The sequence below is a fragment of the Aythya marila genome, assembly GCF_965140915.1.
Source record: "Aythya marila genome assembly, chromosome: 23".
NCBI lineage: Eukaryota > Metazoa > Chordata > Aves > Anseriformes > Anatidae > Aythya > Aythya marila.
Window position 1 is genome coordinate 452373 of NC_139064.1, and position 22127 is coordinate 474499.

General features: G+C 43.4%; 1 protein-coding gene across 5 annotated transcripts in view; it reads left to right on the forward strand.

Moving 5' to 3' along the window:
• The first annotated feature begins 290 nt into the window (after positions 1-290).
• The window catches only part of NCAM1 (neural cell adhesion molecule 1), a 104155-nt gene continuing 82318 nt past the window's right edge, over positions 291-22127 (forward strand). For all 5 annotated transcript variants that reach the window (XM_082778028.1, XM_082778029.1, XM_082778030.1 and 2 more), the window contains exon 1: positions 291-551. In XM_082778028.1, coding sequence (XP_082634154.1) covers positions 500-551 — 52 coding nt within the window. In that variant the 5' untranslated portion in view covers positions 291-499. The remainder of the gene's footprint in view (positions 552-22127) is intronic.

Here is a 22127-nt window from a genome sequence, read left to right on the forward strand (position 1 = left end):
ATTTATTCTACGTGTTACCACCACAGCCCCCTTTACGGGGGGGCTGTGCTCAGCCCGGGGCCGAACGCTCCAGCTCCGGGCTCCTCGCTCCGCGCCGGGTTTTGCAGGCGGCCGGCAGCGCCCACCGGTCCCCCCGCGGCGCACTATTTGAGGCGGGCGCGCGCGGAAGGACACGGCGGCGCGGTGCCACCCGCCGCGCGGGGCCGGGCGGCGGAGGGATCCGGGCGGCGGTGCTGCGGCCGCCTGTCAGTCACGGCGGCGGCGGCGCCGGGAGGCGGCCGGGGCGCAGCCGGCAGAAGGCGGTGCGGGGACGAGGCGCGGAGCGGAGCCCGTTGAGGAGCGGCTGGGGGAAGACGCGAATTGAGAAGGGAGGGCGGAAAGGAGGAAAAAATAAAATAAAAGCCGCGCTAAAAACCCGGGGGGAGAGCGGAGAGGCGAGCCGCGTTTCTCCCGACTTGCAGGAAAAGGTGCAACGGCCGCCGTCCCTCAGCCGGCTGCGATGCTGCCAGCCACCGCGCTGCCCTGGACCTTGTTTCTCCTCAGAGCCGCAGGTACGGCGGGGCGAACAATGGGGCGGCCGGGCGGTGGTCGTGGCCGTGTGGTGATGGAGCTGCTGCTGCTGCTGGTGGTCGTGCGGTGCCGGTGCCGGTGCTGAGGCAGCCCGGGAGGGGCTCCCGGTGCCCGTGAGGTGGGGGCTTTGTGGGGGGGGGCTCAGACAATGGGGGGTGTGAGGGGCCAGGGGGTGCAGCGCCGCCGGGTCCCCCCCCCCACTCTCTTGCAGAAAGGAGAAGGGATGCGGCTGCAATTAACGAGCAGCTGCGAGGAATTAATAATTAAAAAAAAAAATAAAATAGGGCGGGGGGGAGAGGGATGGGGGCGAGGGGAGCGCGCAGCGGCCGCGGAGGGAGCGGCGCCGTGCACGAGCCCCCCCCCAGCCCCCGCCCCTCTCTCCGGGGGGGCTGCACCTGCCCCAAATCCAGGCTCTGTGCCCCCAAATCTGGGCTGTGTGTCCCCAAATCCAGGCGCTGTGCCCTTCCCAGACCCAGGCTGTGCACCCCAAAATCCAGGCTCTGTGTTCCCACCCGTGCCGCCGCCCCCCGTCCTGCACCCACCGTGTGCCGCCCCCCCAGCCCCTCGATGCCTCCTTCCAAGCATCAGCGGTCGAAGCCCCCCAGAACTGCCGTCGCCTGTGGTTCTTCCAGCCCCTTCCCAGCTTGTCACCTCTTGGAGCTGTTGCCCCGGCATTGCCAGTGCCCGGTGCAGCGCTCCCCGGCTGCTCGCTCTGGGTGCCTCCAGCCCCCAGCGCCGTGTCCCTGTTCCTGGCTCGTGCCTGTCGCTGCTCTTGCACATCCCGGCTCCTTTTCACCCATCACTTCAGTGACTCCTCGCTGCCTCATCCGTGTGCGGGTGGCTCCTGATCTCCTCAAGCAATTGCCGGTGCTGTAGCTGGCCAAGAACCATTGTACATACCGACCATCGCTATCTTGTGGCTCAATTCCAACTCCCTTCGTGCCGGACCATTGCCACCAGTGTGCCTGAGCCTGTTGCCAAGTTAACCCACCTGTTTAACATCAGCGCAACGCCCAATCTTAATGATACATGGCTCTCCCGTGACATAAGCACTATTATATACTTTATTATAGTTTTAAAAATCAGGATGACTGCTGATTAGGGAGCACGTATCACCAAACAAGGGGGATTGTCTTCCCGTTTCCAGCACGGCTCCAGCTAGCTCTGCATCTGGCTCGGCCACGCCCTCCGATCACCATCTCTGCATACATTCTTCATCTCGACCCTTCCGAGATGCCAGACTGCTGTCTGTGATTCCTTAGCTGCCACCTCTCTGACACATTCACACAGGCTTTCTCAGCTGTGGGAGGAGAGAATGAAGTAGGTTTTCAGGGAAAATAGATGGGAGTAGGCAAAGAAAAACGATCTCTAGATCATCTAGTGCCCCGCTCAAATACATGCTCATGCAATAATAATAATTACGAATGCAGAGTGCCTGCAGAGCTGCACAACTGGAGCAGGACTGTTAAAGCAGCACAAAATGGAGAATGCAAAACCCAAATAAAATATTAAAAAGCCAGAACAAAGCAGTAGCACTGCTTATGGTAAAAGCAGCGTATCAGTTATGTTCTCCATGTTAAAGGATGCTTTGGTCTCCTAAAGCTTGCACCTCCTTCCTTTCTGCTGACTTGACCACGTCTTGGGGTGGAGGGCAGAGCGGGGCTGTCGCTTTGGGCTTTGGCAGCTGGGATGTTGAAGGCAGCGAAGGGGAGGGGCGCAGCTGTGATGATGCTAATAAAGAAACCCTCACCATGGTTTTGCAGTAGCTAATATGTAGGTGGGGGCAAGAGAGAGACGTTTTAGTGAAGAATACCTTATCAGAGCGTTGTCTGAGAAGTGGCTATGTGACAGATTGAGAACAAAAGCAAACATTTACATCTTTTAGAATAATTCTGTATTTTGTATGTATTCTTCTGGCTGGGACAGCGATGATTTAATTTACTGTTAAATGAAAAGTGCATTCTCCTGTAACTTAGAACTGGATTTATAGATACAGCAGATGGCTCATCTCCTTTCATTTACATCCTGAGAACTATGCTTTCTTAAATAATACAGTGTTCGACATAAACTTCATCCTCTTGGCATATGAAATTGAGAAGTCCCAATGTGAGTGTTGTTTCTTCTTCTTCTTTTTTTTTTTTTTAAAAGGACATTTAATATAATAGTAGTTGAATGAATACCCTGTTTTTAAGCGTTAAAAGATTGTGGCTGCTCTCCAGACTGAAAGTGCCTTCCCTTTTCTCGGCTCATCTCCAGAAACGTTTTACGGATAGACCTGCTTGCACTGGGAAGAAGTGATGGGTTTCTTGTTGGAACAGAGTGGCCTGGCTGTTTGTTTTTAATGTTTTTGGTGGTGGTTGTGGAAGTGTGTTTTAGGCTTTTTGGGGGTTGTTTTTTTGGTAGCCATGGGTTTGCCTTGGCTGGCTGACAGCAGAGCAGAACCAATCGATGGGGGCAGGAGGAAGGAGCAGTGCATCTGTTGCCATCAGTCTGCAAGGAACAGAGGAAAGCATTAGCAAGAGACAAAAGTACGTTTTATTTTCTCGTTTAAAAGTCTGTGCTGCGTTTTGCTCATTATTTCGCACATCTGTTGAGATCATTTCTGTAGAGAATGCTTGATTTTGGTGTTGGTTTTTTTCTTTGTGCGTTCGTGTGTAGCTTTTGAAGTACTGGATTTGCAGGGCAATGCACTTCCGAATGAATTTGATCTGTCAATCACAATTCTGTTGTACTCACAACTCGCAGATTGTGAGGTGGATGTTACAACCCAACCACGCTGGGGAGAAGCTGTGTCCTCTGGAAGTGTGTACCACAGCTTTTACCCAGGGAGCCGTCAGGTCCATTACAGCATTTTTGAGGTGAAGTGAAAAATGGTGTGTTTGTTTTCCTCATTTTATATCTTCACAAAGATCTGAAAAGTGGGATGGATTAAGTAGCAGAACTCAATTGTAAATATGAAAGTTTGAAAACGGCTGGGACAAAATTGTGTCTTCTGTCTTTCTGCACTGGCTTTCTGTAATGGGGAGGAGATCGGGGAGGCACCTGGCTGAGGGTGTGTCCGCAGCTCCCAGGCACCTTCATTGTTCTGAGCGCTGTCCTGCGCGTGTTTCCATGGGGCTGGGTGTGTTGGTTTTCATCCGTGTTCTCCAGTTCTCAAGGGGGAAAAAAGAGCCGCTGGACAGACTTTTGTTAGACATGAAAATCACAGAAGCAAATTTGAAGGTCAGACCTACGCTGGCTCTGGCTTCTTTTGTTTAGGAAAACACATCACCGAAGTTTAAAGCCCTGGCTCATGCAAAGGGATGTAAATGAGGTGGGCTGGGGCAGTGCCATTATGCCCTTTCAGTTCATGGGGTTGAAATGCAGCTTCCCAGTGCAGCTGCTCATTTGGAGCGTGTTCTTTTGAAGTTCCCCCCAGCCACACGGTGCCGTTGGGGCCTTCCCAATACCCTGGCCTCGTGTGTCTGAGCTCCTGCTAAGTGCTGGAATGAGATGTGCTTTGTGGGGTTAAGTGTACAGTACAGGCCCCAAAAGCTAGTGGAACAGATAGAAAGCTACAGGTTAGAATACTTTTCTTCACTTACAGTTCAAATCTGATGGTTTTCGTTGTATCTGTCTAAGAGAAAGATGAGACAGCAGGTAATTGCTATCCACAGTGAGTCACACCTGTGGCTTCGGGACCTTCCAAGGAGAGATGAAAGAAAAGCATGTGTCAAAACGTGTTGGGGTGCACAGGGGAGATGATGATGTGTTTGAAAATGACCCAAACTAGCCGACAGGTTTGGTTTTGGCCTTCTCATCTGAGATTGCTTTTGTTTTATCACATGATTTATCCGTATGAAAGATTCTTCTGAGAAACTATGGTTTGGACAGAGAAATCTGGTGGCCTTAGGCCTGGTAACTTCAGATCTTCAGGCAGCTGCTGATGGAAAAGCTTATTTTTTTTTTTTGAATAGCTCTTAATGGAAGGTTTTGCCCAATTAAGTATGTGCAAATTGCTTTAGAACAGCAGAGTTGTAATTTGCCAAGTTTGGTCCACAGATAGTTCGCTTTCTGCATGGTAGGGATGTTTTTATTTGCAGTGTGGAGGCAAATCTGGGGATGAAAGTGGCTTTGGATGCAGTGATGGAGCTCCTTCCTCTGCATGGCGGTGTCGGGAGATTCTGAGCTTCATTCTTGTAGTTGGTGACCGCCAACACATGTTTTGAGGAAATGCTGAGCTCTGCCAGACTGTTTTGGAAAGTGGAGTGAGTCAAATTCTAGGTTGTAGGAGCACTTTTTGGAAGCAGATAGAGTGGAACGTCTGTAGGTTGCTTTCAAGAATGACTTATGTTACGAGGTTTGAAAATACATAGTTGTTGTAGACCCTGAGATAGGAGCAAATGAAATGAACACACAGCAGGCATTGGAATGATCATCTTTGCAGTAACACGTCATTCAGCTTCCTAGGCAGCCATCCTTCTCCAACAAGAAGAGGGGTGTCATGAAACCATGCCTCAGTAGCTACTCCAAGGAAGGAACCGTGAGGAACATTCACATAGCACTGTACTTCTGAGCTGGATGAGTTGCCCAAATTCTTAAGCCATCACACTGAAAAAGTGAATAGTTGGTATGGATACTTAGGAAGCTTGCCATTGAGATTTGTAAGTCAACTGTGACTTGCATCAGAAGGAAGACGGTCCTGCTACATTTGAAGAAACAAGGTGTTTGCTCCTGAAGATGAATGTGCCTTGACTTCCTACAGGATATTCCAAATTAGACCTCGGATTTAGAAATGGGAGAGAGAAGTGTTCCACCTAAGTCCGTGATAGTTCAGTTTTTCTGCAGGACAGGTTCTGTGTTTCTTCCCTGTCCAGATTCCTGAGGTACTGAAGGTCTGTAGAGGATACATCTGCCCCCAGAAATCTGTAGCAAATGTGCCCTCATTTGGCCTGAAGTCAGGCCCCCGAGGGACCCAAAACCAGGGGATGACAGAAGCTGACCCTACGGCTATTTCCGCCAGCGATTCGTAACAGCCCGGATGGAGTCCTGTGCCGGTAAATCTGATGCAAGAAAATTAAGTTTAGTCTAGAGACAGTAACGTGATATGTGTTGTGGTTGATCCTCCAGTTATTTCCATCCCATGTCTTATGGCAAGACAGCTGTAGAGATCCGCGGGATGTGTTGTGAAAACTGGGAGTTGCTTGATTTAGTACAAACGTGGTAGAAGGATGCGAGGGAAAAATTGGAAAAGGCACTTGAATTCTGAACAGAACATATTTGAGATTTGTTTCATAGACCAAGGAATAGATGTTTCAGAAGCTGTATCGTCTGCTCCCTGCTCTGGGAACCAGGGCTCTGGGGAATATTTTGAGAGGGCAATAGGCAAAGTGCCATGTGAGGTTTCAAAATGCAGAAGTAGTAAAGCCTTGGGAGAGAGTTACTTGCAATGAGTGAATGTAGTCCTGATTACCTCCTGATAGTCCTGTAATCCTGAGTTAAATATCCATCACCTTCTCATCTTATTGTTTGCTAGGACAGAACACACATAAGGAAACTCTTCAACGTCTTAAGTGTTCCAGAGTCATCAGTCTCATAATTTCTTGAATCTAAATTATTTTGTTCTCTTTACAGTCTACTCTTGAGACCTTTAGAACAAATGGATCGTTGTCAATGGAGAGAGATAGTTCTCAGTATTCTTCATTGCTTTTAAAAGTCTGAAGGTCTGGTGATTCCTTAAAATCTGCCTATAGAGCCTAGCACTGGTGAGGACACATTTGGAGTGCTGTGCCCAGTTTGGGCTCCCCAGCAGCAAACAGATACGGGCTTCCTGGGGAGAGTCCAGTGAGGGGGCTGGAACATTGTCTGTGCGAGGAGAGGCTGAGAAGGCTGGGAGAAGAGTCTGTGGATCTGAATGGGTGTAAATACCTGATGGGAGGGAGGGAAGAAGGAAGGCAGGCTTTTCTCAGTGATGCCCAGCAGCAGAACAGGAATCATGGAGCAGAGATTGTTCTGACATGACTTCCTGCATCGCCACAACGGGACCCAGCATGGTGTCTGCACCCTGGGTGCCTCTGTCGTAGCACCAGCACCCAGCTGCACCCAGTCCTGGGCAAGCTGCTGGGGCTCCGGCTGCCTCTGCCTGCTCGGGCCTTGGCCCAGAGCCCCCCCAGCCCGGCGGCTCTGTGATTTACATGCAGGTACTGCTGTAAAAGGGCTGCAGGAGGCACTTGTTGAAAGATTTCATCTACTTTGATTTTTTGTTGTTTGTATTACTGCTACCTATCAACGTTGAAATCTTTAAGGTAAACAGGAACATTAATTATTGGTTACTTTAATAATAGTTTACAACACTCACTAACTTGAAATGCCTTTCCAAGGAGGGGGAAGGGAGTGTTTAAAGCTGGGCAAAATGATTGGGAAGTGTGTGAAGTGACGGGCAAGAATAAGAAATAGGATACTTAATGTGTTTAGACTGCCTTTTGACCTGATTTTGTATGCTGTATTGGCACTCGAGGTGCAGGGTTCTTGCCGTAGGAGATTCCAGGCTGAATTGTACAGAGGTGATGTAGTTGAGCTGCTGCTAAGTGATGACAAATTGTGATGAAAATTTTAACCAATGGAAATAGAAAATTGGTGTCTTCAACTCTGAATGGGCTTTTCAGATGGCTCCTGGAAAAATGTTTTGAAAAGTTACTGGAATTGTAACATATTGGGACAGAAATTAGTTTTGCAAAATTTTCTTGCTTTATTTTAACAAATACATGCACATTTCTTTACAAAAAAAAGGTGCAACTATTTACACTGGATTTATAAATGAGATCTTTTTAACAAGAAGACTGAGACATAGGATGCACTCAAATTTAAATCCTACTTTTTTTGATGCCTCCCTAGCTAGTACATCCAAGGCTGCATTTAAATATGATACAAAAGATGAGCAGTCAGTTCGGTATTGTTTACATAATATTGGCAAATTGGTCTTAATGTGTGGTATTATTGCATAATCTGATGTTTAAAATAAACAGAGGAAATAATTGAAGAAACCTCGGAATTTGGAAATGCTTGTTGGTGGTTCTTCACATCCCACTAAAAAGCAGGCTGTCTTTGCATATTAATCACTCTTTCAAAGGAAGTTTGCCTTATTTGCATTGTGCATGCACTGAGGAGTCCCATAGTGTGCCTGAGAAAAAAAAAGGGAGGGGGGGGAATTGGAATTGTTGTTCTGAAAAGGGTTTTTATTCCATTCAAGTGGAAAGACTGAATGCAGGAGAATTAGTGCAGTGTTTTGTGGAAGAACAGTCCCATTTGGTCATCGCGTTTCATGTGGAGCAGTCCTGGCTTGTAAGGAGGCTGAGCGCTGGGGGTAGGGTTAAGAGGGGAGTGACTCATCGTCCTATGATGTAATCTACAGGATGCAAGATCCTCTCCTTTAAATCTGTAAGTACTCCTTCCATTTTCAGACCATTAGGATTTAAATTAAAATATTAGCAAAATATTTAGTGCCTTCCTTTTATGAATACAGTGACCTAAACACCAGGCCTCTGAGACCTTTGGAAAATAAATGGGAGATGTGAGGACGGGGGTCATCTTCAGGTTGCATGTTCTGGCGTAACAAGATTTCTTAGGGCTCGTCTACTCCGTTGGTAATGTGGTTTTACACTACCGCAGCTGTTACTGTGGAGGAAAGTGGGGTGACACATTAATGAGTCTTGTTCTCTTTGCACTTTTTGTCTTCTGGCTGCAAATTTAGGGAAGGTGAGCTTTTGTTTTGCGTTAGATGTCCTCATTTAAGCAGGGAAGATGTCTGACAGTCTCAAAAAACAAACCCAAAGTGTAAGAGCAAGCCAAAACAAAAGCACACACATGCACCATTTTTACTTTGAGATTTTGAAACTTGAACTTGGGGATGGTAGAATTGTAGAATCAGAGAACATCTGGAATTGGTAGGGACCCACAAAGATCGAATCCAACTTCTGGCTCCACAGACTACATACAAATGAAACTGTGTCTGAAGAGACGTGCTGGAGATGTTTCACTGAGTGATAGTCCTCAGACTGTTTCGCTTGGTATCCTAAATGGGAAGATGTACAGATAAAACGTGCGTGTACGTAAATATACATCTTTTCCACTGCAGTGGGAACTCGATTTTGAAAGGAGCTGCTGCACAATGAGTAAGAACATTGGTGTGCCAATTGAGTCTGTGATTGTGGTGGTTATGAGTAGTATCATCAACAGCCTCTGCTTTTGAAGTACAGGTGAATTGAAATCAATTCCTGTGTTGCTGATGTTTATGCTGATGGCAATGAGGAAATACAGACATCTGTTGAAGGGACAAATTGTAGCTGGGCTAACTAATATAATTGCTCTACTTTCCAGATCCAAAGATGTTATCATGTGCTTGTGTTTAATCAATAATATTGAGCTCTACTGTTGCTGAAGTCTTTGGTGTCTCCTTTCTTTTGCTTATCCTTGAATTATGAACTACTTGGGCATATTTTCTTACACTGAAATTAATTTTGTTTAGCTAGAAAAATACCAGGTAGTTTCCTTTTAATGGCATTGACAAGGTGCTGAATGAAGTAGTGTAAACCAGGGGAGGTTTAGAAACAGTTCTCCTCCTCTGAAGTAAAGACAGGAGAAAAATCTCGTGTTGGTATTCTGGCTGGGGTCAAGTTGCTTTATCTGTAAAAATCTTTCCAGAAATTAATTGCAAGAATGGAGTTTTGGGTGGTTTTGCTGCCTTCTGTAATACAAAATGATCTTTTTAGCTGAACAGATGGTTATTTTTTGTTGTTGTTTTGCTTCTTAATTGTTTTTGTGACCATGAGGATTTAAGCGTCAATTTGCTAATGCTATTACAGCAAGAAGACAGGAAGAACACTTCTCTGATTTGCTTTCACAGCTTTTGTATTTTAGTGAGAAGGACAGATTTACAGTGTGCATGCACAAGCACAGAGATTCCAAGATAGAGATGGAAAGATTTTTGTGACGTATGTAATCAAAAGTTTTGCTTGTATTGTGTTGCTGTTACCTCAGCTATAGTTAGAAGAAAAACAAAAAACCCCAGGTGATAGCTTTCTATTGCTTTGTTCATTTATTTTCTTTGTATGTTTACATACAGCACTTAGCACTTGCAGCGTTCACGGGTTAAGTGTAGCAGCAAATAATATATACAACTAATCTTAATGCTACTTTTATCTGTGATATCTTTTAATTAGAGTGATTTTAGAGTTACTGGATGGTTGTGCAAGGTGTGGCATTGTTATGATAAAACCGCATTTATACAGTCAACCTCTGTGTACTTTGAAAGCTTTTTAAATAATCCACTTAAAATCTTTCTCTGTTGCTGGGTGTTGAAATAGCACTTATCAATGTGCTTAAAACATTCATTTTGTGCAGTTCATGATCTAGAATGCAAAATGCATGCTGACAGTATTGGCTAATTATGATTTTTCAAGAACTTGATTTTCTGTTTTTGAATATGTTAATACTGGGAGAAACAGTCATCAGACACTTGTGTATACCATTTTAGAAAATATAATCAACAGCTGCTTGTCCAAGTAACTTATTAAATTATTATAAGCCTGCAAAATTCAAAAGAACAGACTACTGTAAACATATTTCAATTGTGGTGTTTTCAAAAGATAATCTCTTAGAAGTATAACATGCTTTTAGGGATTGTGAACAGACATAAAGAATTACTGCACAATTCCCCAAATCCTTTTGGAGTTTAATCTGTTCGTGATCTGTGGGATGTGACTTGAAGGTGTTCAGCATCTATTACGTGCTCCCTGGCGGTTTGGTGTTTGTTAGAGGAAAACAGTCATCGTGGAATACTGTTACGAATGTGTATGTGTATTTCTTACTGACACTTAGTTCACGAGATCGAGTGGATACTAAGGAAGTCATTGTAAGGGGAAAATCTATAACCTTACTGAATTTTACGGAGAGATATGAATCCTGTTCAGTTTTTCTTCCTGTTGTCACTAGCAGGATTTTTCAGCCTTGGTCTGTAAGCTGAGTTGTGCTTAAGAAAACTCATTGACCTCTAAGAAGAGGTTTGGCATATGGAGTAGAGATTTAATTTAACATGGATTCACTCCCATGCTTTGCCATTGCTTTTTGCAGATTCCCTTTTGCTGGTTAGCTCTATCATTTTTCTCTTTTTCCACCAAAATGAGTATTTAATAAAATACTTAATTACTACAAGCAAATTTAGAGCAGTTTGTGCTTTATGGAAAAAGTACTGCAAAGAATGCTACAAACTTCTCTGTTTGCTTGTATTTATAGCTAGGAAAAGGCTGCCATTCTTTGCTTCAGATTATCATGAATTGCACATTAAGGATATGTGGTGACATGTTTCTGTTTAATAGAATAAAAGTCACTTTGTCTAATCCTTGAAAATAGAATAAACCAGTTCAATTGGAAGGGACCTACAAAGATCACCAAGTCCAACGGCCCAACTACTTCAGGGCTAAGCAGAAGTTACAACACTAGTAAGGGCATGTAAACCTGCAGGCTGGCCAAGGACTGCATTTCTGCTACGTGGGCATTCCTGTGAGCTGCAGTGGGTTGAGGTGATCTTTTCTACACCTGCTGAAAAAACAGATTTTTCTTCAATGGAAAGGGAGATAAAAATAGCCTAATGAAGAAGCATTTTTTCCACACCAAACTTGCCTTAACTGCTCACACTACAATTCACTGGGCCTGCTGTGTGCAATAATGATTTGCTGTGGATTCTCAGGAAGAAGTATAGGGCATTGATTTATATAATGATCTTTTCCTACTCAGAAATATTAGATGGTAGCAGTGTAAGTAATGAAAACACTTAGGCTGCCAACATTTTATGGTATTTCACACGTTCTGTTCTGCTGTAGGAATGATAATCTTTCTCTTCACTTATGATCAGCAAATCTGAACATCATCAAGTAATTCATTAACCAAACTAACACGTGTCACATCTGTCACATCCCATATTCTTTCATTTGGTCTCTCTGCCAGAAGACAATTTGCAGCATACTGAAGTGTTTTGGTTTGGTTAACTTTTTTAAAAAATACACCTTTATTCTCTGTTTTGGTTGTTGTTATCAGTGAACTTAAGATTCTGTCTTGTGTCTTTGTAGCTACAGTCACAGCATCAGGTTAAGAGAAGAACTAGGACCTTATTCCTGAGGTTTTGTGTATTCGTGGTAGTGCTTCTCAGGAAGCTCGATCAGTGCATGCAAATAAGACTTGAGATACAAGTAGCAAATTCCACACTAAATTATTTTGCATAGTTCATGTGTTTTTGTAATGCCTTGCATGTGAGTGCAGTTGGTTTATTGTTTACTGGGACATACAGAAGTACCTGCAAACATTATTTTAAAAAAAAAAAGAAAAATAAGATATTTTCTCATCAGGTGGATGGTTTTATCTTATCTCCTCCTCCTTAAAGACTGCGGTGAATTCAGTTGAAGTGGTGAGTGAAAGCAATGCTGCTTATTCCTGTGGAATTTAGCACTTTAAATGGATTAGAACTAAAAATATCTCTGCCTGACAGTGTGTCAGATCCAGAAGCATTTTAAAGTATCTGCATTTACATATTTGATGTAAACTTAACAAGATTTCCCCATTTGAGCTAACTGATGACGTAAATGCAAGCTCTTTCGGAGTCAGTAGTCTTATTAGAACATCTGAATATTGGGAAGAATTGCGACATGAACGGATACTTGGTTCAAATGCAAGCCTATACAGCAGTATCCAAAAGAAAATGTAATATTTGTTACGTATAGGAAGTACAATTCACTCCCTAATTATGTGAGATGCTGATCAAGTAAGGGCACGTGTCAGGCTTCAATTGCTGTTTCTGCAGATTCCTGGAAGTTGTGGAAGACTTAAATGCATGTTACACTGGTACATTTGGTTAGCTGTGTGTGCTGCAGGGAAGACCTGTTGTTATTTCTGCTTTTATTTTACTGTGGTATTTATAGAGGTCATAAATTACAGACAGTGCAGTAGAAGACAGGTAGGATTTGAAAGCTGGTCCAGGTTAACATTCTGAACTCCACTAGGTGGCACTAATTTATTGTTCTGTTTATCAAGTTGCTTTCTCCAGAAAAGGAGGAAATGCACTTTGTGAATTATGGGGGGAGGTTTTTGATTCGGGAATAGCACAGTACAACTAAAACATTGATCATAATGAAGAGTTATCTGTTCACCTTGTCTATACAACTAACGTATCCTTCAAGGCCCTGTGAATTGTGCATCTCTAATTGTTGATGATTTTTGTGGGCACAGCTTGCAGATGTTTTCTAGCGTGATAGGGTCATTTCTCTGAGGTAAAATAACGCATCCTCCCCAAAGTGCAACGTGAAGTTGCACTGCAGATTGTTCACAAAATATCTTTGAAATATACTTGACTACCTGAAGAGAGAGGTGTCCAAAGGAAGTTCAGTATAATCTGGTATTGTGTGAGTGTTTGGAGAAATGTTTCTCAGAAAAAGAGGGAGGGATGGGATTTCACAGTGGGATTGAATATGCATCATCAACATTCAGGTGAGAGAGAAGGGGGTGGCTCTAACAGTGATAGCAAGAACCCAGGTAGATGGATCTTTCCTCCTGAATAGATGGATAATGCGTTTGGCTGCATGTGGTTTTGACATCTTGCCTTACAGCATACCAAAAGCATTTGATGAGCAGATAAATTTTCCATGGCTGTCTCAAAACAAGTCAGTATTCAGAAGCTCAATCTGACGAGCAGAAGGCACGAGTATTCCACTGGGTTATCATCATCCAAGTTTTTATCTTTTGGTTAGTGTCAGAATGATTTAAACATGATCCTGTTTAAGGGCATTGGGTACGACATGAGCGTATTTTATTCCGACACCAGGGGTAGAAAGGGCCACGACAGCTATTTCTGTGCACTTGATACAAAGAGGGTGCTCGGCAGAGCTCCTGCCTCACACAGAGCCAGCTCTTCAGGCGCTGTGCAAAGGCGACAGCCTGCTCAGAGGAGCCAGACTGCAGTGGTCCCGTGCCACCCATGACAATGTGGTGCTGAGAAGGACGTTTGTGGCACGTAGAAAATCAGCAAGTGTGCTCAGTAGAGCTGGGGTAGGAGGAGGACATGCAGGAACTTCATTTCTCTCTCATCTTTCTCCTGCAATGTCAGTCCTACCAAGTAGTGCCTCTAATGGCGTTGTAAATACATGACCCTCATATGGGCCTTGGTTTCAAGCCAGTAGGGGAGATTTTTAGGATGCTAGTTGAGAATAAATGTTGAATAAAGCTTTGTTCTACCAAACAGTGACTTATTTTCTTCATTTAATCTAGTTTTCAGTGAAGCTGAGGAGGAGCTATGGGCAGGGTTGTAGTTTTGCCTCTGTTGGTTTAGAATCCAGAACTGGTGGGCATTTTAATCTGCTGCTACGCAAGAGAAATGAGCTTCTCATATGATTTTTATCTGAGCTGAAGAGCTCTTGTCCTTGTGTTTGCAGAGTATGTATAGTTCCATCTCCAATCTCCTTCTCGTGCTAAATAAATACGAGGTATTCCCTTTACCTTCTTGGCAAGCAGTTTTTGCAACTAAGTGCCTCTTTCACAGAAAACACTTCTCTTTTTGCTGTTGAAAATGCCTGTCTTTTGTCCAGCCTGTATTTGAAGGCATGAAGTCTTTCAGAAGAACTTGGAGACTCAGAGAAGTATAAATGTGACAGCAAATCCCCATCCATTTATTGGTATTGGAAACGTAGAACAACTTAGGCCTAAACGCCTCTGATCCTTCAGCTGTGCCTTGGTTTCACTTCTTGGAGTTGTGCAAAGCCATTTGCACAACCAACATCTGACACCAGTTTTCAAGATTTCAAATCTAACCTGTGCCAGCCAGCTCCTTGATTGAAGTTATTCATGAAACAGGGCAAGGGCAGCTAGAAACCCAAATGACAAGGCTGTAATCCTTGAAAATCTCTATCGAGGTGTTTATGCTGATAATGGCTTCATCAGACACACCACGGTGATGCGCATGAGGGAGTTAAAATACATTTTAGTTCAGTTGGCAATCTGCCTTCTGGCATTTCTGTTGCAAGTACCATGAAACAGTTTGATTTATGTGTTGACATTCTTTGTCGCTTTTAGTTGTGTGGTTCCCCACCCTCTGGAGCTGTAGATTCATTTGTTAGTCTGGCTTCTAATATGTAATTATAGTTATCCTTCACCAGGCACAGCACACTGCGATCTGCACAGACTCCTTCCAGTCAAAATGACAGTTGTTTTTTTTTAAATTATTATTATTTTTTTTTTCCATCATGATGCTATTATTTTGTACGTAAATGTATGTCCCTTCAGAATGTAACCCTTTGTGAGGAGGCACTTGGTAATATTATTCATGGCTTTTGAATTTCATGCCAAGATTCAGCTTTTTTTAATCTTAGTGTAGTTTTGTAATAGTGCTGCAAAGATTTTCCTATTAATTAGAAATGCTTGCAGGTAAATACTGTAAAAATCTTACAGTGTATATGGAGTTTTCAGACATTATATAAAATGTGTGAGCTGGTAAAATGTTTGTTATTTGAACCTTATTCAGGCATATGCTACCAAACAAAGGTTTTATGGAGTTGGTGAAAATGGATTACCCTTCCAGGTTATAATCATTATTTCCCAATGGCTTTTTCTGCTGCCATTTTCTCTGTTTTTACCTTTTTTTCTTCTAGCTTGCAGCATACTGTTTACCAGTTTGCATTTGGGATATTACTGTTCAAGACAGGAATGAATGTGTTGGTAGTGACTTTATCATGTCAGTGCGGTGTCAAGCATTTGGGAGTAGCCTCTTGCGTGAGGCTGATGGGGATCGGATGCCTGCTGTTCTTCAGACAACCACAAATCTCATTGGAAATTAACTTAAAAAGAGGAAATTTATTGAAGCGTATCTCAGCCTGTTTGGTTTGTTCTTCTGGGATAATCGGTCAGGACTGCTGGCTGATGTGGGTGGAGACATGGTGGGGGCCGAGTACAAGGTCTGCTTTCCAGAACAGAAGGTGGAATGGTAATTTATTATCTGACATTCTTTGAAAACAGATGGAAAACACTATGCTTATAAATTTGCAAGGGAAAGAATTTTGGAAGCAGGCTTTGCACATGTCCTCCCCCCACCCCCCTTGCACCCTTTTGCATGCTTAGAAAAACAGAAGAGTTGAGTCCGTCCTTGTTACGGGAAGCAAGCTTCTGTGGCGTGAAGGTGAGTCTTGCTGGTGAGATAGCATGTTTAAAAAGTCCCCAAACGATCCAACAGGAACACGTTAAATAGATGGCAAATGCATGAATAAAATAATAAGAAGACCATGGGAGGTGTGGAATCAGATGGATGCTTAACCAGAGCGGTATCTTTGAGCACACCTGCCCTGCTCCACCTTCTGGGAGGTCTGAGGAGTCTTGCTATGTGGTTGGACGTGCTGTGACTGTAGTCTTAGCTGTGCAGCTTAGCAGAGCAGGCCCTCATAACACACAGAGCGAGGAAATAACTGCTCACCAGATCAGCTGGGTTTGGAGGAGATAGTGTTGAGAATCCCATAATACCTGGACACGTTGATGTACATTACAGATGTGTTTGACTTGGAGACTGAGATTCACAACTGTGCAGGTGACTCAAGTTAATAATTTAGTTTGATTGTTGGTTTTGGATTTTTTTTCCTTCTAACACAAAAATATAGCATGAACATCAATAATAAAGTGAAGCAGGGAAGTCGTGTCTTCACGCATCTCCAGTGAATTTTCATTTTAATGGAAGGCTTGGATATCAGCCACTTGTACTCTGTCGTTCTTGTTTACAGTGTATTTTCATAATTTGATGAAATGATTAATTGTAACCTCTGACGCTTTGACTTGCTTTTTCCATTTTCTGTCACGAGGTTATTCTTTTCCCCTTTAACTTGGAATAAATAAGAAAGGAGAAAATTATAATGCAGTTATTTCTGGTTTAAAGCTAAGCAGGTCCCACATGAGCCTTGTCTAATTTGTTATAGATTACTGCTTTAGCATTAGAAAATTGTGTTATAAATCATGATGTCATTTCCAACTAATCAAATTCATGCACAAGCTCTTGTGTTCCCTTGAGTGCTTGCCCATTATGAGCAGCTGCATCATGTGCTTTGATGTCTTGGAGAGACAGGTGGATCGCTGCTCCAACTTCGAACTGCTTTTCGTTGCTCTTTTCTTTGTTCAGTGTTGAGTTCATAATGCTGAGTAAGACGCCAGGGAGAACACTTGATACAAGTCTTTGGCTGTAAATTGCTTAGAAATTTTAACTCCAGTACTATGTCAGAATTTTGGTTGAGTTGCATTTTACAAGCAGCAGGCTTTTCATGCTAAGATGAGAAGAGAAAAAATGTCCTTCTTGAAGGGGAAGAAATCCAAGTTAATTCAGAGGGAATTGCACTTTAAAGGGGAAATATTTCTAGTACAGCTGGGGAGAGCTGAGAGAGAAGCTTCAGGAAAAAAAAGCTGTGATTGAAGTGACCTTGCTTGTGCATTGCCAAAATCTTGCTGTTTCTGTTTGGAATTTCAGAGCTTATGAACACACTTTCCTGTGGCGTTTGGTGAAGTGGACAGGCCATGTGAGAGAGCTGGGGAATTCGTTCCGATCTGTTCAAGTGATCAGGATCTCAGACTGGAAGGGGTTGGTGAGAGAAGTACCATCACAAGAGTGGCTTGGGTTAAGATTTAGAGCTGGTGTAAAACAGCAATAAAATAAGACTTCCTTCTCTAACTAAGTGGTCTCCTTCCTCATCTTAACATCTCCAAAAGTTGTGTCAGATGTTGTTTCAAGCTGGACTCAGCAGCTCCAGAGCCTAAAAGAGGAGGTATCGTGTTGGGGTGTTCAGCTAGGCAGCCTGTTGTGGTGTAACAGCAGCTCTCAACTTAAGAAATGGTGACTTGAAGCAGCATCCTGTAAATGTTTGCGAAGATTAATCCTCTATTTAAAAAACATAGTGGAATGCCTAGATACTAGGTGGGGATTGCTTCTGTATTGTGTACCAATGTACAGGGAAGTGATTGTGGTGGTGGTGTTCAGGTACTGCAGTCAGCCGGAGACTGCCTGAATCCCATAAAGAATTAAATAAAAATGGGTGTGAACATGGAATGTAAAACAAGCAAGGAGGAGCTTCACACATAGTGATCACCCTGTGGTTATCTTCTTACCTAGGGATCAGAAGTGCTGTTACTTTATAACCCACAGAACATACTTGGATTTATACTCAGAGATTTCTGTATGGGATTGAGCAGTTGATTCTGACTTTTTATCAGGTTTCAGGGAAGCTTAGTAATGTAGTCACATTGATATTTTTCAATTGCAATAATTTTTGTTTCAGAACCACAATGAGTCATGTTCTCACAGGTTTTTTGTTGTTGTTGTTTAACAAAATGACAGAACTGACTAAATTCATGCTTTATTCATATATCAGATACCACATTCTCATACCATCTGTTAACAAACTTTGAGATTTTGTTTGTTACCAGTTTGCAGCAATTTTAGGAAAAATAGGGAAAATAGAGAAGGTCATTAAGAGTAAAACTCTGGTGTGGTTTCAGTGATGGCAAAGCATGGTATGTATTGCACTGTTAGTGTAATGGTAGGAAAAGTATCTGTGTTGGGTTTTTCGTCTGATCGTTTGCCTTTCACAGAAGAATTTTCCTTTAAAATAAATAAATAAATAATCTGGCAAACTGCAGATCACTTACTGTGCATGCCCTGTTATTAACTAGTAACTGTTTTTTCTTTAAAAGTGTTTATTGTTGTAACTGCAGCTCATTATCTCTGACAAAGTAAAGGCTGTCCCAGGAGGAAATGGCTGATAACAAAATCACCTTGCCTGTTTGTTCCAATTCCAAAAGCATCCCCCTGAGTGCAGCATTTAATGAGCACCCCACCAGCATGAGACTCTACAAACAAGTCATGGTTTGGCCTGGTTTGGAGCTCCCTGGCTGGACGGTGGTTTTTGCTTGCTATGGTAGTTGTCATTTGCTTGTTGGCTTTCCTTGCAGCAGTAGCTGCAAAAGGGAGACTGAAATACACATTTTAATTATTTGTGTGTTGGTGGTGTAAAGCTTCCAGTTTACTGTTTGCTACAGATACTCTTTGAAACAGATGTTTGAGGAAATGGAATCAGCGCAAGAGTCAACGAGGCTTAGTGTTTTACCATCAAGAGAAGAAATGCTTCTCAACAAAACCCAAAGAACCCTGTCATCTACGAGTCGGTAGTGATTTTAGGAATGTTTGATATAGACATAAGTACATAGATACTGCCACAGAGTTTAAATTATCGTTGGTTACCACGGATATTTATAGCTGTGCAGCTGCATTGTGTGTTACAGTGCATGATTGCAAGCAGAAGTGTTGAAAACTCAACATTTACTATATGTCCAGTTTCTCTTGCAACTATCTATAGTTCTTACGTTTTCTGTAATCACAGAGAAACAATTTCTGGCATTGCTTTCAATGAAAGTATGCAATCCCTTGAAAAAGGAGGCCTATTTACTGAAGGAATGCGGTCAGGAGATGAGTGCCCTGTTCGTACAGATGTCAGTGCTTTGATGTTGCCTGGTGTCTCACCAAGGGGTTTCGGAGGCAGGGCTTTACTTGGAGGACAGCTGCTGGCCTGCTTGCCCTCACCTGTGCCTTGCCTTCACTGGCATAAGGAGTCTTCTGAGGAGAAACAGACCTGGAAGGTACCGTGAGTAAGGGGTGACGTAGGAGTTTGTGTCGCTGTGTCAAGCATGGTGCTGTCAGCTGAGAATTGCGCCTAAGGTTCGTACATCTGAAGAGCCAATTTTGTCTTCAGTTATAATGGAAGACTGAATTACAGGAGTTGAGAATGCCAGTATTCTTTTCCCCATTTAGAGAGCTTCCTTTTTATATATATATATATATTATTTTTTTTTCCTGTTATGATGTCCTGTGATGTTTGTCTTCAGCAGATGTGGTTCCTTACAGGAGGTTCTCTGATGCTACTGACATAGCCTGTGAATTGTTTGTAACCCTTTTTGGCAACTTAAGCACTTCTGCATTAAACAGAGAACTCATCCCTAGAAGTTAAGGTTGGGTGTTAAGTAGATTTATTTGTGCTTCCATGGTACAGGTTCGTGTTTCTGTCTGTATTGGCATTTGTCCCTGTTCTTGGATGGCTCCAGATGGAGCAGGGTGCAGGTGGTAAGCAGTAGATGGAGCTGAGCTGAGTAACGCTGCTCGTGTGGGTTGATCAGCCTCAGCTTCCCATGTGTGTTTCTCACATACTGTTGGATAAAACAATGGCATGGTAGAGCAAAACCCAATTATTTTATTTTCTTTTTGTCCTGCTTGGGTATAAAAAGGGGAGGGGAGAGGCCAAGGAGCCTTGTGTGGTGTGTGTGTTCCCCTTGCAGCCGTGCTTTAACTGCTTCCAGGTTTGTAATGCTAACGAAGGATTTATGTACGTTTTATGTGCGTTAGTTGTATTCCTTCAGTGTCTTTGATATTCTTAATGAGTTGGGTTGTTTGTCATGGTGCTGGTGCCGTGGGAGGTATTTTGTGACGAGGAGTGCCACAGATGGGCTGCAGTCTGCCGTTGGACTTAACCTCCCTCTCGTCACGTGCTGGAACCGATGTGTGCGTGGTGCCAGCCCACTGCAAGTCTTCAGGAGGTTCCAGCGGTACTCAGGAGTGGTGTCTCAGCAGCAGCCAGCAGAAAGTGTGGGTGGAAGCTGAACAGTTAGGAGGCCAGCTGGCTTTACTGCAGGAAGTGACAGCTACGCCCCGAGTAGAGGTAACGTGGAAAGCAAGGCAGAACTTCGCTTCCCTCATCGTACTGCGACAGCTTGATGCTTGTCTCAGTGTGATGACCATCGCTTCTGCTGACAAATTGCTGCTCTGTGCAAAGAGAGACAGAAACGTGGGCATCTCGGCAAGAGGTTGGCGCTTAGTCCTAGCCCACCGACTGATCTACAAACGTCCATGGCTGAGGTGCAGTTTTGCTTTGTGCCCTCACACCCATGGCTGTTGAGCTGGGGGTGTGAGCAGCGCTGACATGCACCTTGCAATACCAGGTAGTTGTGTCCCAGACCCGCTGTTGAGGTTTCTGTCAGGACTTAAGTGCCTGTTGTCCTTAGAGGTGAAGTCCTGGTCCCCACTAGTACTGCACTACTGTATCCAGCACATGAACTGAAGACTGAAAAAGCTTTTGTACGCACCCAGCTGAACACAGAGCACAGAACATTTCCAGTGCTGAATTTTCCTGCTCCTGAGATAGTGCCTTTTATCTACTTTAGTTCTTGTTTTTGCTATTTTTACAGCTACTGTTTACTCTCTTTAGCACAGTGCAAAACACATAGCTACAAATTAGCCCTGTGTGAGTGGTTATGGCTGCTGGCGAATGTGGAGGTCAGAAAGTTGGCTCAGAATCTCCTGAGGTATCTTCTTACCACTTGCGTTTGTAAGTTCTGGAAAACTTAGAAAGTTTCTACTGCAGTCTGGTGAAAATAGCCCTGGCTGGTAGCAATATGTTCAAGGCTAAGTAACTGAGCATTATTAAAGAGCAGGAGATGATGTGTAAGGCATTGGTCAAAAGAAAGTAATGAACTTTGTGTGTTGTGTTTTTTAATTAGAGTTTGTCACTAGGTGATCTCAGAACTGAATTATTATAATGTGGAATTTTATTATCTGCTGACAATGGAAAGACAAATAAAAGCTGTTGAGTTGGATCGTTCCCTTGCGGTTTCTGTAGGAGATGCCTTTGTGTACTTTGCTGATACGCTCATAAGAAAAATTCTTCATCAAACAGCTGTGAAATACTTGATTCTCTGTTAGCTTTCCTGGGTGCCTGCAGTGGCAGCGTAGTGAGGATCTGATCCTGGAAGGCGTGCGGCTTCCTGGGCTCCTGCTGGCCTCCTGGTGCGTTAGTGGTCTAAGTGTGTCACAGTGGCTGTACATGAAAGAGTTCTTCAAGGTAACCCTTTTTAAAGGTGTGAAAATACACCATTGCCTCAGCCTGTGCTGATTTATGCAGTAGGTAGTAGTAGCTTTTTTGGCACCTACGAATCACTGTGCCTAACTAGATCTGTTGACCACCTAGCCCAGCTTCCTGCCTCTGGCAGCAGCTGATTGCAGGTGTCTTGCCCTGGATGCTAAAAACATGATTGCCCAGGAGGGGCGGTTTCCACCTGTTCTTTTTCTTGATAAATTTTCTCCTCCGGAAAATAACATATGACATCTGGAAGAATCTCACGGAGGATGTCTTTAGTATCACGGTGAAGGCAGAACTCTGTTCCACAGCTACTAAGCATTCTGGGCCACCATTAGGTTTTCTGCAAAGGCTGATATTGAAACGCTAACAGTGCTTATGAGATGTCTTTCTCTGTCCTTTGAAATTTTTATTGATCATTAGACACAGCTTTAAACCTGCTTTTATAACATTTTCCTTATACTGTATGTTATTCAGTATTGTTCTGCTTATCTTCACCATAAAACAAATAATTGTAGTCTTGTCAGACAACATCTTTGTCAGCCTCTAGCCATTTCTATTTCTAAACCCTGTTATTTCTTATCTGTTTATTTGACAGAAGAAGATTTATTT